Raw genomic sequence first — 15,065 nt, 5'->3', positions numbered from 1 at the left:
GTATGCCAAAGGGATCATTTTATGAAGTCTTACCTCACGTGGACTTTAGGAATACTCCTCTAACTTTAAATAAAACACTTTGGGAGCTTTTAAATCTACTCTCCCAATCCCAACACACTAGGGCTTGTCTTGCAGGGGGATTCTTGACCAGAATTTCACTGATCACGATCAGGCAATGGTGAGTTAGCGAGTGGACTATACTCCCATACGATCCCCATGATGGGGGTGAAAACAGATGTGCAGGCTCACCTGGCAAATTTCCCTTTTCTGAGCGACTGCCCCTAGTATAATCCAAATCTCTGGGGCTTACTTATTTCCACAATTGTTCACATCAGAAGTCAAGGGGCCATGGTTGCAGTGCCTGAAGTTTGTCTCGTTTTCAGTGCAGGCTACACTGGTTTCAAGCTCCAGTAAGAGATTTCATCAAATGGTACGGCATTGTTGCTTAGGTACCTCGGGACAGCAGGTCCCATGATGCAAGAAGACTCCAGGACACACAGCAGAGACAGGCAGCTGTGCAGTAAAGACCGATCGTGGGGCGACAGGCAAGATCTGTGGGAGCGAGCATGGGCCCTCTTCGTTCTGTGGAGCAGCAACCACATTTGAGATGGTCTTCAGTCACAAGTTGTTGACCTGTAGAAGCCTGCAGCTCGAGCTCGCCACAGTGACCTGTGCAGGGGAGAGGCCTTGGCAGAGTCTGCACATCAGAGGATGGTCCTAAGGCACTTTCAGCTGTTTATGGCATTGGGCTTCTCGTTATGTGTTCTGGACATGATTATCCTCCCAATCCAACGGTCGAAGGACCGATGAGTCTTTTATGGATTGCCGCAAGAAAGGCGAACACTTCACTGGGTCCTGGCTTGCACATTTCTGGTCATCCTCAGCAGCAGTCTTCCGGGTCTTCAGTACATATGGAGTAAAAATGTCTTTTTCCATTAGTCTAGAAAAAGACAGATTTAGAAAGACCACTCTGTGACAGCACAGAGCGGTCTTTCTAAATCAAACTGTCGTGCCCCTGCTGCACACAAGTGTGCGCAGGGGCTGACGGGCATGCCAGGACCCGGAAGAGCCGTTGTGGGAGACCAGGTTAGTGTTTGTGTGAGTTGCCTGTTTGTGTTTTTATGGGGTTGACGAGTTTGTGGGTGGGGTGGGAGGCGGCAGCGGCTTAGGAAGCTTGCTTTGGAGGGCTGATACCCCCCAATTTCAAAGACATCCTGTCAGCGAGGGAGGGAGGGGTGTTTAAGGAATGTGATATTTTCTGTGGGCTGCCAAAAATCAGCTGGAAAAAAGCAGACATTTATCATCGAACCCTTCAGTGCAGGCTCCTCTTTTGGGTTTTGGCTTCAGTGGTTGATCTGAGGTTCGGCAGCAGGGCTCCTCCTTTTATCCGAAATCCGTGCTGGCGGCTGCCCTAGCCCAAGAATGGCAGAGGTCTGTACCATTCAAATAGGCAAGGGCTGTCCAATTGTGAATAGCCTCAAATCCACATTTGCCCAGTTACAGAAATCCCCTGGCTGGAATGTAGATTCGGACAAGACTGTCCCAACAAACATACTCACTTTGCCCAGAAATCCAAGTTGGATCTGGCGAAAGTGCATACCAACAAGATGGGCAAAGGACCGTGCGAAAACCACATGGCTTCACCATTTTGAGTATATGGTATTGAAAATGGAATTATTCTGTAAAATAAACGGACACGAGTGCATCAAAAAATGTAATTTACTCTGGCGCCGCTAGACCCTTTAGCCCTTCCTAGGAACATCAAGAAAGTATCATGGTTACTGGGGAAAAAGTAAGTGATACAAAGCATCCCTACAGCACGTCATTGTAATGTGTGTCCGGAATCGGCCAAAATGACAGAGTTCAAAATTCCGAACGGCTGAAAAGTTTGACCAAATCACGGATTCTGTGCTGGGGGCTGCGGGTTGTCCCCTGCACCCTTCTCACTATATTGTGAGCAGTGGTTGCAGGGGTGTCACCCGCAGCTGATCCCTGAAAAAAAAGGAAAGGACCCTGCAGTGCTGTTTCCCGATCACGGAAGTGAAAGGGCACAGGTATCGCAGGGACACAGCGAGCCGGCAGTAAGGTAAGTAGGGGGGGCGTGTGGGGGCAGGGGCCAAGTCGGAAATGTTCAGGGGAGAAAAGACCAAAAAGGTTATTTCGGAAAAATAATCTTTGGTCTTTTCTCTCTTGAACATTTCTAGCTCAGGCTTTCAACCCCAATCCGTGTGCTACTGTAAAACAGTACAGGAATGTCATACAGGGGAGAGTTCTCCCCCCCCGTGTTGGTAACCTTTTGGGCTGACCAGTGCCCCAAAAAAAATGCACGAGTCGAAGAAGGGATGTAAAGCGAAAAGACTTAACTTGCAATGTGCTGTATCGTAGATCTATTGTTTTACCAGTATTGGGCATTTTCATTCTTTTTATTTCCCTTTTGTTCAGATAACCACCATTGATGTTTCTGTTCTTAATTTTACTTTAGGTTTCTTTTCTTTCACACATTCTTTGAGGCAAAGAAACCCATTCCAGACTTCCCTGAGACAGAATCCCAACTTGCCATGCCGCTTGATGAAAAGTTCCGCACGCTGAGTGGCAACACTTTCTTTTGGTAATGGTTGCCTCTGTTTTCGAGTGCGTTTCATTAATGAATGTTCTAACAAGATGTGTGATGTATGACTTTGTGAAATGATTTCCAATTTGTATTCTCCAGTTCTGGATACATTAATCTCTTGGTTTTGATACTGCTCTTTACTTGACTGCAATATTTAACCTCTTCTTCTGAACCATTTTTTCAGCATTTGTGATGTTTTGTATTCGGGAATAGATCAGATTGCTATGGCTCTAAAAAAAAAAAGTGTTTGTAATAATTTTTTTATCATAAAGTTCTACATTAATAAGTGCATTTCTAGGCAAAGGAAATTGCTACATACAAACAGTATTTTGACTGACACGTTACTTGGACCTGTTAAAAATATTTCAATGTTCTCATTAGAGAAGGCTAAGTATCCATGTACTTTGATAGCCTGCTTCCCAGTAAATCGCCACCCTGTCTCACCTTAAACTAAGTCTTGCATGACATGGAACAAACTGCCTTTTGAGATCAAGGTGCCACGCCGCCTTTAATTTTACCACTCTATTTCTTTACCTTCTGTCACCAACATTCACTTTTATACAGTCTTTCCTTGACTATCCACACGTGGCACAGGCTTGGCCAATTAACATTCTGCAGTTTAACCGTTGAGTACAAAGTATAGTGACACCCAGGCAAATAAGCCATCAAACTTGCACCATGCCACACAGAGATAGAGGGGCCCCTGAACCCCAGCAAAGAAAGGCGGGCAAGAGAGGATGGCGTTAAATAGGCGAAGCTCAAGGAGGCTGAAGGAAGACTAGTGAGGGAAAGATTGGTGTTCAAGGAGTTATAGCTGAGGAGGAAAAAGAGTTGCAATAGGGGGTTGGTGGTGAAAAGTAGGAGGAAGTCATCAACTGATGAGACTTTTGGTTAAAAATATCTGTGGAGCCAAAGGTTGCAAATGTCTGGTTTAGATATTCCCTTTTTTATTGTAAAAGAGGAGTTGGTTCTGCCTTAAATATTTGGGAAGGGGAGGATCTAGAAAATCTGCATGAATTAACTTACAAATGTATTAGGAGCTTGAGTAATGTGTGTGTATTTTGTTAGTTACTTGTAAGGACTAAAGAAGTTCCATAGCATCTACTTAATTATTTCCATATATGAGCTTGGGAGAGAGTATAGTCTTAAACCTGTAAAATGTGTTATTCCTTTCTACTGATAAGGTAATTTCCCTATTCCACCATATTGATGGGATCGCTGTGCAGAGGCAGGAGCAGTTTTGTGCGGAAGCCTTACATTAGAGCTAAGTGACTGCTGGGAGCACCTATGGTTGCTCTTCTGTTCCCACCACCTCCTTCCATGTACATACCTTCCCAATCCCTTTCCTCTGTATTGGAAACTGGATCTATCAAAGGTCTTGCTCATTTGTGTCGTCCGATGTTTTGAGGTGCAACTCCCTTCATCCCTAGCCAGCCTTGTATAATGGGTAATGATCATGGCAGTCATAGCCCAAAGCATCTGCAGAGCTCTAGGTTGCAGTCTGCTGCACTAGACCTTTCCTTATTCGGTCTAGTTGGCGAGAGCTTTAGCTATCTGCTGGAGCACTTGCATCAGCATGTTAGAGGAGGCATGGTGTCAGTCATGTGCTAGCGCATCATGATAAAAGCACTGTTATAGTGTAGGCCTTTTTGTTGAAGATACTGCTGCTATGAAAGTTAGTGGGAGAGTTTTGGGGTTTTGCTTTAAATCTTTGTTTCCATCCTGCGTGATAGATTAATATTAGTTTAGACTTTGTACTGCACTGTTTTTATTCTTTTGTTTGGACATTTCTGCTGTTCAGAACATTGATTATTATTCGCTTTTCTCGTGTGTTGCACATTTATATATTTTTCAACGGTTTCCACTGCGGTTAGAACGACTGTAAAAACAAGGCTCAAAACCTATAACAATCAGCTGCTCCATGATGTAGAGTGCCCTTTTTGGCCCAATTCGTCCTAAAAATATCTTTAATTTCACAGGCAGAATCTTGTGTTATTGTTTTCTTAACTGTCTTGGCCCCAAAATGATGATTCTTTTGAATTTGTGCTTTGTGTGTGAAAATATTGACTTGTAACATTATATTGAATGAATGTCTCCAGTATTTTATGGAACATGTTTGCTTAAAGCCTGTTTTTTCAAATATAGTGCAACGGTTTTCATGAAACTTTTACAAAGCTGCTGTGAGTTTATTTGGGTCTGTGTGTGCATCGCTTTTATGAAAGCAGCTTGTGATATTTGTTTTTGTCTTCCTTTGCTCGTCCCACGATGCACACAAACATTAACACAGTCATGCTAGTCGCACTTGTTAGGGCCACATGTATCATGCCTGTGATCCTAACTCATGCCCTTTTGCAGATATAAGTACGCTACAAGTGCCCATTTCACCTACTGGACCACAAAGACCATCTATCATGTCTTCCATGGTCTTTGCCTATGTTTGTCCTTCATGGTGGTACTTCTCTTCAGTTGGTTTGTTGGAGCACTACAGGGGTGGTGTAATTTCCTCAGAATCCTCAAACCTGATTATCTGGCCAGATGCGCATACTGGCATCTGTCCCACCTCCCGCACTGTCTGGGGTATCGCTCATGCTTGCATATGTTTTGGCTGCTACATCTTCCTCCCCCCAAATACCTTGCATGTGTTTGTTCAACATGGTCCCCATGGTCCCACTAATCAAACTGTTTCTGTGCATCTGTAATGTCTGTCGCTTCCAGCCAGGACTATGTGCTCTGGTTTTGCATGCTTCTCTGTTTGGGAACTGTAGCAGCTACTGGGGGCAAATGTTCCACAGAGATTGCAGGCAGTAACATCTCTCGCGTTGCGTCCCTGGTGCCTTCAGTGGCGGCTCAGAGAATGAGCCTGTAAGCTGTGGCTCTGTATTCTGGACTGCTTCTGGACCATAACCTGGGATTGTTACATGGAGGTGGTTATCTGTGGATTTGTCTCTTGGACTTTGAGGATTTTGCCTTTGCTATGGGTTTTCTTGACTTTTGGACTCTGTTGGATACTGTCCCTAACCTAGTTGGGAGAAGACTGGACCTTGGGGTGTACATCTTTTCTGGAAATCTGTTTTGGGCCAATTTTTACTAGGTATCTGATTTCAGGTTCTGTAGCCCATTTTGTTTTTTTGGTTTGTCCTTTTAACCGAACTGTGGTGAGGAGGGAAACCAAGGGAGGGAAGACTGGATACAGTCTCTCCAGTGCCACTAGGTGACGTGACAAAGTCCCATACCTGAACCTTAGTATACTGACTGTGAGCCAGGAGACTCAGGGAACTGGGTGCCTAGACAAACCAGTAATGCAAAAATACCTTTCCAGGAGGGCCCCTCAAACAAAAACTGGACTGAATCTGCGAAGCAGAATTAGGGGATTGGAAGAGAAGTACACCAGGCAAAATAAAAATTTATTTCACTTAGACAGGGAAGACATTAAATACCTGTAACAGGGCCCCAACATAGATATTATGTGGTCACACAAACCCTCAGACTACCTTTCCCACAATGCCCTTCTCTCTCAACCAGAAAACCTAGATTGGATCAGGGAAATGAAGGAGGCCACAGTAAAACCAGTCAAGGACACAGACTCTGGGGGCTAACACACCTACCTTCCCAACAGCAACACCACAGAATATCCTCCACACAAGGAGCCTGATCAGCTTCTCCATGCACAGTTTTAAAATGGCCACAGGGTTCTTAGTCTGCCCAGCCCTCTGCGCCTCAGTCTGACTATCAAGAAGTGAGTCCAGTCAATCCCAACCCTCACTCTTTTTAGGTTGATAGCTGCAGACTAAAAGTCTTATTTCCAATCAGGGGGAGGTAGCATGTTTGCTATATAAGCAAAGCAGCATAGTTCAGTCTGGTAGCTGACAGGAGCAGGGAGCTCCTGCTTGGGAAAGGCTGGAGAGGGAAGATAGCTGGAAAGGAGAGCTGCCGCAGAGACTTTGGAGGCAGTATGCTGCAGACGGGAGCTGGAGAAATGGCAACAGAAGAGGGGAAATGATCTCTAGAGAAGATAAGGTGGTGAGAGTTAAAGCAGAGAGTGAGGAGAAGAGGGAGGAAGTCAAACCAGGAAGGGAGTGGAAAGGAGTAGCGGTAGCAGCGGAAGCAGTATGAAAGAGTGGAGTTTAAGGTAGCCGTAGGAACAGCCAAAAGGAAAAGGCAGAGCAAATAAGACTGAACAAGCTCCAGAGTCAGGAGAGCCTTGGAACACCTCAGAGTGGGGATTACTAAGAAGAGTCCCAGAGTCACAAGCGTGTGCAAGCCCTAGAGTAGGCAGTGCGAAGATGAAATAACCCGAGAGTGGGGATGGGGGACTCAGAAAACCCCCAGATTCGTGGGTGAGCAGGAGAGGGAAGTAAGATCTGGAGTGGAAGGTGCAGCAATAAGCCAAGATGGTAGTAAGGAGACAGTAGAAAACTAGCAGGAGGTGGGAGTAGGAGACACTGTCCTTCCTCACTATCTTCAGATGAGGAGAGTGAAGAATAGTGTCAAGGGGTTGACGAGTAATGGAAAAGAAAGACGAAAGTAATCTTGAGAAGATGTTGGGATTTTTATTTTTTTTATTTTTATTTACTTGTTTTACAGCCAATTAAGGCTTTTACAAGATGTAGAAAGAGATAGTAGAGTCTAAAGTTACATGACTTGTTCTGTGTGGCTAAAATACAGAAGGACAGTTGGACTGAAACTGAAAAAATTTAAATGTTGAGAAGTTGAAAAGTTGAGAAGTTAGTCAAAAGAGAGAAGAGAGAAATCTTAAAAAATCAGAAGAGAAGAAGAGCGCTTATATGTATGCTTATATTTAACTTGCAGTAGAAGTCACATGTTAAAGATGTGCAATTTTGTCCATTGCCAATTTTAGAATTTTGGCCGCTGCGATTGTCCATTTAGTGTTGTCACCAGCCAGAAGGCGGGTCCACCAAAGATCCTCCTCCCGAAAGTCACTGTCCAAGAACAATGGCGAGAGGTAGGTCTTTCTAAGGGTTAGCTTAGCTGGACGTTCCATCATTAAGTGGTAGATAGTTTCCGGCTGGTTACTATTCAAAGTCTGCATGCGTTCGTTGCCACTTGGGAACACATTTTCAAAATTTCCCCCATGGGTAAAAGATTGAAGCAAGCTCGAAGGAAAGTGCCCCTCAAGGTCTTGTTCAGGAATTTTTTTACATATTCCGTGACTTCCTTTCTTTTGCGCACTATTTGGGGTAGATGGGCCAAAAGTTTATTTGAAGCTGCCTGATCAAGGGTTTTGATCCAATCTAGAGCCTCCATCTTAGTTTTTATCCTCAACGGATTGGTCATCAACTCCTCTTCTGTACACGGTATTGAAGCCAGCTGAGCTCTGTTTTTTCACACCAGCCAGATAGTTGGGAACAGGCCCCTTTTGTGTCTTCCTCTTTAATCTTGTGATAGAGCGTCAGACTGTCCAGAAGCAGGAGTTTTCGTAACAGTTGGTTTCTGCAGTTTAGTGACGCCAATAGGGAAAGCAGACCGAGTTCACGTCTAATCACAGAAACAGCTGTTGACTTGGGGATTTTCAAGACTCAGCGCCAAAGGAAGCCCTCCAATTTAGGCCAAATGGTCTCTGGCATAGACAGAGAAGCATCAATGCCATCTATCATTGAAGCAGTGACTTTTGTTTTGTAAAATTGGATAGCCGGCAACAGGGAAAACCTCCCATACTTCTTTTCGAGCGTTCGTGCTTGGGCGGCGAGGTTGCGGATCTTGGAGCAAAGCACTCGCTGCATCTGGGACTCGGATTAGGAGCAGTCAAAGGTGACACCCAGGTATTTGAAATGGTCGACTGACTGTAGCTGCGAGCCTTCCAGGAACCAGACTGATTTCTTTTTTTTTTTTTAGTGGGGCTTTTTCCATAATCATAATTTTAGTTTTGTTCTTATTGATCTCCAGATGATTTTGAGATAAATGGGTCGCCAAATTGTCAAGCTTGCGCTGGAGAGCTCAGATAGGTGCCAAAATGGATGAAGGGCAATTCCAAACCGCTAATTTCTCCCATAGCTTGTGTCGATCGACCCGATCGAATGCTTGGGTTAAGTCCACGAAGGCAAGGTACACTCGCGGAGCACCTGCTCGAACTTTACTTTTCTGAATGTTGAGAGTCATGATGTTGGCCGATGTATTGGCATTTTTCAAAAAGCCCGTTTGGAGCGGGTCCGCACAGGCTGATAATTTGGCCCAATTTGGAATTTTTTAAGCAGTAGCAAGGCAAAGATTTTACCAATAATATACAAAAGAGCTATGGGCCGATAGTTGGATGGATCTTCTCTCAAATGCTTTTTAAAAATGGGCACCACCATTGTCCAAGATGGTGGGATGGTTTTAAATTAAATACACTGTGCGCAGATTTGACTGATCAAAGGTGCCCGTTCCTCCAGGTACTGCTTCAGGTCCAAGTTGGTAAGGCCATCTGGGCCCGGTGCTCTGGAGACTGATTTCTTGATCTTCCCAAGGATATCCTCCTTGTCTGTTAAGTCTTCCCAAGGGACCGAGATGGATTCATTGGACCGCTTAGGGACGTCTGAAATTTGAGCGAAGAGATTCTTGAAGTGAAGCACCCACTTCTCTTCACTTACAGAGTTGGTAAGGATCTCATTTAATTGAAAGCCTGAGGGTCTTACCAGCGACCAAAATGACTTTGTTTTTTTTAAGCGACAACCTGGAGCATGTGAGACGAAACGGTGGGTTGTTCCACTTTTTGGGGCGTCATCCCTTCTGCTGGTCGTATTCAATCTGCTGGTTTGGAGTTCAGCGAGTCGGAAATCACGACACTCGAGGTTGTGATAAGCGTCCGAATTTATGCTAACGAGAGACAAAGCTTTAATGTGTAGATATGCTTTGGCTAGCCCTTCTCTGTGATAGGGTTCTTCATCTTAGCTGTTTTGGAAAGGATACGCAGAATAGTCCGCCTGTTGAGGATCAAATTCTCCTTTATTTTTGGGGTTTGTTCTAATTTGAAAAGGCAAGTCGTAGAGTTTCGTTTCCCCTTGCTTTCGGTCATTGTGTTCTCGACATCTCAGAGGTTCTTGTGGGGTGGTGGTCGTAATTTGATCTGTCTTCTTTCCGGAAGGTTCTGTAGGTTGATATTTTTTTCCCGTGTCGGTCTCTCGTGGGCGATCTTCGTCGTTCAGCCTTCGGTGAACGCTGTAGTGGAGGCATGATATCTCCGATGGACGGTTGAAGTGTGGGCAGATGGTCTCCGAGGAGTTTCTTTATCGTGCTTCTCAGGGAGCGCCGGGATTGAACCTTTGAGTGTTGATCCCCGGAAGAAGAGAAGCCCTTTGTTGCTCACAATCTTTGCCCTGGGTGCTAGACCGACGTTCAGAAATCGGCGTCTTCAGTGCTGGTTTCGGACTTTCAGCAGATTCAAGATGGATGGTTAAATCCATTGATTGTTTGTCCTCCAAGAAGTCATTTATTGTGACAGGCGAAGATGAGAGTGAGCCTCTGTTGGAGGCAGAGGCTACGACCTTTGCAGGGTCTTGCCGAGTAGTGGTTGAAGGAACAGAGTTAAGTGTTAAGGGCTCCTGAGCACAGGAGGTCCTTTCTGAGGGTGGCAGGAGTTTTGTAGGGATTTGCAACACCACTTGTCTCGGGTTTTCACTGGGTTTTTTCAAGTTGGCTTTTGCTTTTTCAAAGATAGAGTAGCCTGCAGAGAGACCACTAGATGGAACCAAGTCAGAAGGTTGGACCCTCGGTGGACCATCCTCAATAGTTTCCGTGGTGGTGCAAGGCATCAGTGGTGCGTTGGTTAGGTCAATTGTCATGGCCGACTGCTGTTTAACTTTTGAAGTCTTTGGAAGGGTCAGGCCAAAACCTGCCTTCTCCTCTATGGACAGATCGAATTGCGTGCCCTTATAGGACTGGCAACTCTGGATAGAGACGTTGCAGGATTTCTTTAAGTCTGCCATTTGGAGGTCGAAGGTGGCCAAATGTTCTTTTGACTTTGATTCCATTGCAGCAATGTAGCCCTCCAGATCATTTTTGAATGGGTCATTGCAAGAAGAGTGGTCTGATCTTTAAGTGAGTCATTTAGGGCTTCGTACAGCTCACTGAATGGTGCTAGGGCTACAGTTACCGTTGCCATTATCGACATAAGGTCCGGTTTCTTGTTTGGTGTGGAACTTGGAGTAGCAGGATTGAAATCACTTGTACGTCTGGTAGGTTTTGGACTGGAGCCACGAGACAGCCGCCTACGTGGTGAAGCAAAGGGGAATTCGAGGGGATTGGGTCCTTCGACGTATTCCATATCTATGACATGTAATCACCACAGCTGTGCTGCTTCGGAAACTTTTTTCGGCGTCTGCGTCCTGCGTCTGCGTCCTGCGTCGATGCGCCGTCGTCGAGGGCCTCCCCCGACGTCATCCGATGTGATAAGTAGGACGCACGACGCCCGTAGCCTCAGTTCCGTTTTTTCCGCAAACGTGTTGCTTCGTGATTCTCGGTTCACGCCTCGACTCTTTGGAGTTCTGTTCTTCTCGGTTCTTCGAACCTGTTCGTTTTGTGCAAATCCTTCGTGTGAAGATGTCTTCTACTTCGTCTTCGACCCCGCGTCCGGGTTTCAAGAAGTGCGGGGAGTGTGGGTCCGAGATGTCGGTGACGGACTCGCACGACGCCTGCCTCTGGTGCCTCGGGGAGGCCCACGACACGGATGACTGTATCGACTGCCAGTCGCTCACGTCCAAAGCCTTACGCGAACGTAAGAAGAAGTTGTCGGTAGGTCGGGTGTCCAAGCCCAGGAAGTCGAAGTCTGCGGGGCTTTCGACGGATGATTCGAGGGGTGACTCTCCGCGTCATCGTCGGAAGTCTCGTGGGTCTCCTTCTAGGAGTCGGTCTCGCCACTCCTCAGCCTCTTGGAGGCGTTCTCGGAAGCGCCGACACCGGTCGTCTTCCAGGTCCTCCTCGGAGGACTCTGCCCGGCACGTCGCTTACCCCACCAGCCGTGCAACGCCGGAGGAATGGGCTTCCTTCGGGAAGAAAATGCTGGCGATTCTTGAGTCGCAGGGTACTAAGCCGTCCGCGCCCCCGAGTAGGGTCGGTCGTGTGAGGTCGAGAGACGCGGCTCGCATGAGTGGTCGGCACGAGTCACGGGAGAGGTCCCGTTCGGACAAGGAGACTCGTTCTCGCCGTACCCGTTCCAGGTCCCGGTCCTCGACGCGTTCGAGACCGTGTGCACCTGTGAAGTCTTCGAGGAAGACATCGACGTCTGAGGCGTCGAGGGCGTCGACAGGCTTTCTCGAGGCTCCGGCTTCGAGGAAGTCGTCGAGGCCGTCGACGCTCGGGTCGTCGAGGGACACGCTCGGGGCTCCGGCCTCGAGGGCTGTGTCGACGCCGCCGATGCTGGAGGCGCTGTGTCTGACGTCGACGCCGATTTCCTCGGCGCCGATGCCGGTTCTCTCGATGCCGGCGCCGATTCGCTCGACGCCATCGACGCCTTTCGTGTCGGAGGTACCTAGTGGCACGGGAGAACCCCCTAGGAAGGCTCTGGTTAAGAGCAAGCACTCTCGGGTGCCGCCTTTTCGCCACCTGGACTATATTTCAGAGGCGGATGAGGATTCTGATGGCCTGGTTCCTAGTCAGGTTCCAGATGAAATTGTCTCGGGCCATAGTCAGTTTGACGATTTGAGACAGTCACTGCATGATGCCAGTGGACTGGACACCTCTCCGGAGGTGGAGTTTTGTAGACCTGAGCCTGGCTCTCATGCCGATTCCTCGTACCGGCGCCTTATGGCTAGGGTTTCTGAGTACTTGGGATGGTCTGCTCCCCCAGGGGAGTTTGTGCAGGATGATCTGACGGACATCCTTGATGTTGGTCCCCCAACTGACCCGGTACTGCCGTTCCATATGGCTTTACAGAGAAGGGTGGCGGCGGCTTGGACTGCTCCTGAGAGTCTCCCGGCGGTGGGCAGATCCTTGTCGCGAAAATACCGTCCAGCCAGTAGCGACCCCTGCTACTTGACCAGGCACCCCACTCCGGAGAGTTTGGTGGTGCAGGCGGCCACGGCCCCGGCAAAGCAGGCGTCGTACCCTACCATCCCTCCTGATAGGGACGACAAACGTTTTGATGGCTGGGCGAAGAAAGTGTTTTCTTCTGGTGGTATGGCGCTTCAGGCGGCCAACTCCATTTGTGCCTTGTCTCGTTTCACACACACTCTGTGGAACTGTGTTGCGTTGGCGGCTGGACATATTCCCGAAGGGGACGAACGGGATGGTTTCCTTGCTATGGTCCAGGATGGTAAGGATGCCATGTGTGAATCTGTTCAGTCGGGTTTGGATTTAGCTGAATGCGTCAGTAGGTCCATGGCGGCGAGCACCGTGATACGCAGGTTTGCGTGGTTGCGGAAGTCGGGATTTGCTCCTGATGTGCAGTCCCGGCTCCTCAACATGCCCTTTGACGGTGAACACCTTTTTGGCAGCAAGGCTGACAAGAGCCTTGAGAGGTTGCAGACCTCAAAAGCTGCAGCGAAGTCGTTGGACGCTGCAGTTCGCCAACCTCCGCCTTTTCGTCCTAGGGGACAGCAGTGGAGGGGTGGTTCCTTTCGCTATTACTCATCCTTCAGTAAAGCGAGAGGAGCTGGCAGTCAAAGAGGCCACCGCAGGGGTACCAGAGGTGGACGACGGGGTACCCGTGGTGCCAAGGCCGCTCGGGCAGTTGCCTCTTTGCCCTCAGGTAACGCTGCAGCCGCTCCCACTCAGTCGTGAGGCCATGTCCCATGGTTCGCAGGTTGGGGGAAGGCTGGCGCAGCATCTTGTAGAGTGGCAAGCCATTACTCCAGATGTGTGGGTTCTGGAGATCATAACCCACGGCTACTGTCTTCCCTTTCGGCACAGGCCTCGCGACAATCCACCGGGGAACCTCTCTTTGCAGAGTCCGGATCCGCTCCTTGCGCAGGAAATTCAAGCCCTGCTGGAGAAAGGCGCCATAGAACTGGTGCCTGTAGCGGAGAGGAACAAGGGATGGTATTCCCCTTATTTTTTGATTTCGAAGAAAGACGGGGGATTGAGACCCATTATGGACTTGCGCGGTTTGAACAAACTCCTCAGGAAGAACAAGTTCAAGATGGTTACTCTCTCTCTCAAGTCCTCCAGGCCCTTCAGCTTCAGGACTGGTTGGTGTCACTCGACCTCAAGGATGCTTACTTCCATGTGCCGATCCATCCCAAGCACAAGAAGTACCTGAGGTTCGCGGTTGGCGACTCGCACTTTCAGTTTCGGGTCCTGCCGTTCGGATTGACCTCCGCCCCGAGGGTTTTTACCAAGCTCATGGTGGTGGTGGCAGCGCATCTCAGGCAAGGGGGGATTCACGTCTACCCCTACCTGGACGATTGGTTGATCAGGGGGAGCTCTCCCGAGCAAGTCCTGCATCATCTGTCCGTCACCTGCCGCTCCCTTCACAGGCTGGGCTTCTCCCTCAATTTAAAGAAGTCCCATTTGACGCCAACACAGCGGCTCCAGTACATCGGAGCAGTGCTCGACACTTCCCTGGGGCAGTGTTTTCCTCCCCAGGTGAGGGCTCTTCACATTCAGCAGATGGTGCACAAGTTTCAGCATGCCCAGACGCTCCCTGCGTTCGAGTTCTTGAGGTTGCTCGGCCTCATGGCATCCTGCATTCTTCTGGTGCCAGAGGCTCGCCTGCGGATGAGATCTTTGCAGTGGGCACTCAAGACGCAATGGTCGCAGTCCTCCGGCAGGATGTCGGACCCGGTTCAGGTGCCGCCCTCGGTCGCCCGGGATCATCTGTGGTGGGCCGTCGAAGGCAACTTGATGAAGGGGGCTCCATTTTGGCTTCCCTGGCCGGAGGTGACGATCGTGACGGATGCATCCCTCACGGGATGGGGAGCTCATGCCAACGGGCTGACAGTCAGCGGTCGTTGGTCTCCGTCGGAGTCCAGACTCCATATCAATCTTTTGGAGCTGAGGGCCATTAGGCTAGCCCTGAAGGCTTTTCTGCCGACTGTGCGAGGAAAGAGTGTCCTGATCCTGACGGACAAAACAGTGGCCATGCACTACCTCAACAAAAAAGGGGGGGCAGGGTCACTTCCTCTGTGCAGGGAGGCGATGCAGCTCGAGTTCTGGGCCATCCAGCAGGAAGTTTCGATCTCGGCAGTTCATCTGGCCGGAGACGAGAACGTGACGGCGGATGCTCTGAGCAGGCAGAGCGCAATCTCTCACGAGTGGGAGGTGGCTCAGGAGATTCTCCTGGAGATCTTCGCCCTTTGGGGGACCCCTCAAGTGGATCTCTTCGCCTCCAGTGTCAACCGGAAGTGCGAGAGGTTTTGCTCGCGGGAATTTCCTCCAAAAGGAGCCTTAGGAGACGCGTTTGTGGTGGAGTGGTCATTCCCGCTGCTGTACGCGTTTCCTCCAGTCCCCGTCATCCCGCAAGTGCTGCGGAGGTTACGGAAGTTCGGTTCCCGGATGTTCCTCATTGCCCCGGCGTGGGCTC

The 15,065-nt window shown here is 48.8% G+C and overlaps 1 protein-coding gene across 1 annotated transcript in view; it reads left to right on the top strand.

The window, feature by feature from the left end:
* Window positions 1-15,065, top strand: part of MYBBP1A (MYB binding protein 1a) — a 1,153,837-nt gene that overhangs the window by 434,777 nt on the left and 703,995 nt on the right. Inside the window, exon 11 of the mRNA XM_069614733.1 lies at window positions 2,483-2,608. Within this exon, the coding sequence (XP_069470834.1) occupies window positions 2,483-2,608 (126 nt within the window). The remainder of the gene's footprint in view (window positions 1-2,482; window positions 2,609-15,065) is intronic.

The sequence above is a fragment of the Ambystoma mexicanum genome, chromosome 9 (genome assembly GCF_040938575.1).
Source record: "Ambystoma mexicanum isolate Mex_15411 chromosome 9, UKY_AmexF1_1, whole genome shotgun sequence".
NCBI lineage: Eukaryota > Metazoa > Chordata > Amphibia > Caudata > Ambystomatidae > Ambystoma > Ambystoma mexicanum.
Note: the sequence above shows the minus strand (reverse complement) of the source record. Positions and strands in the feature narration are given on the sequence as shown.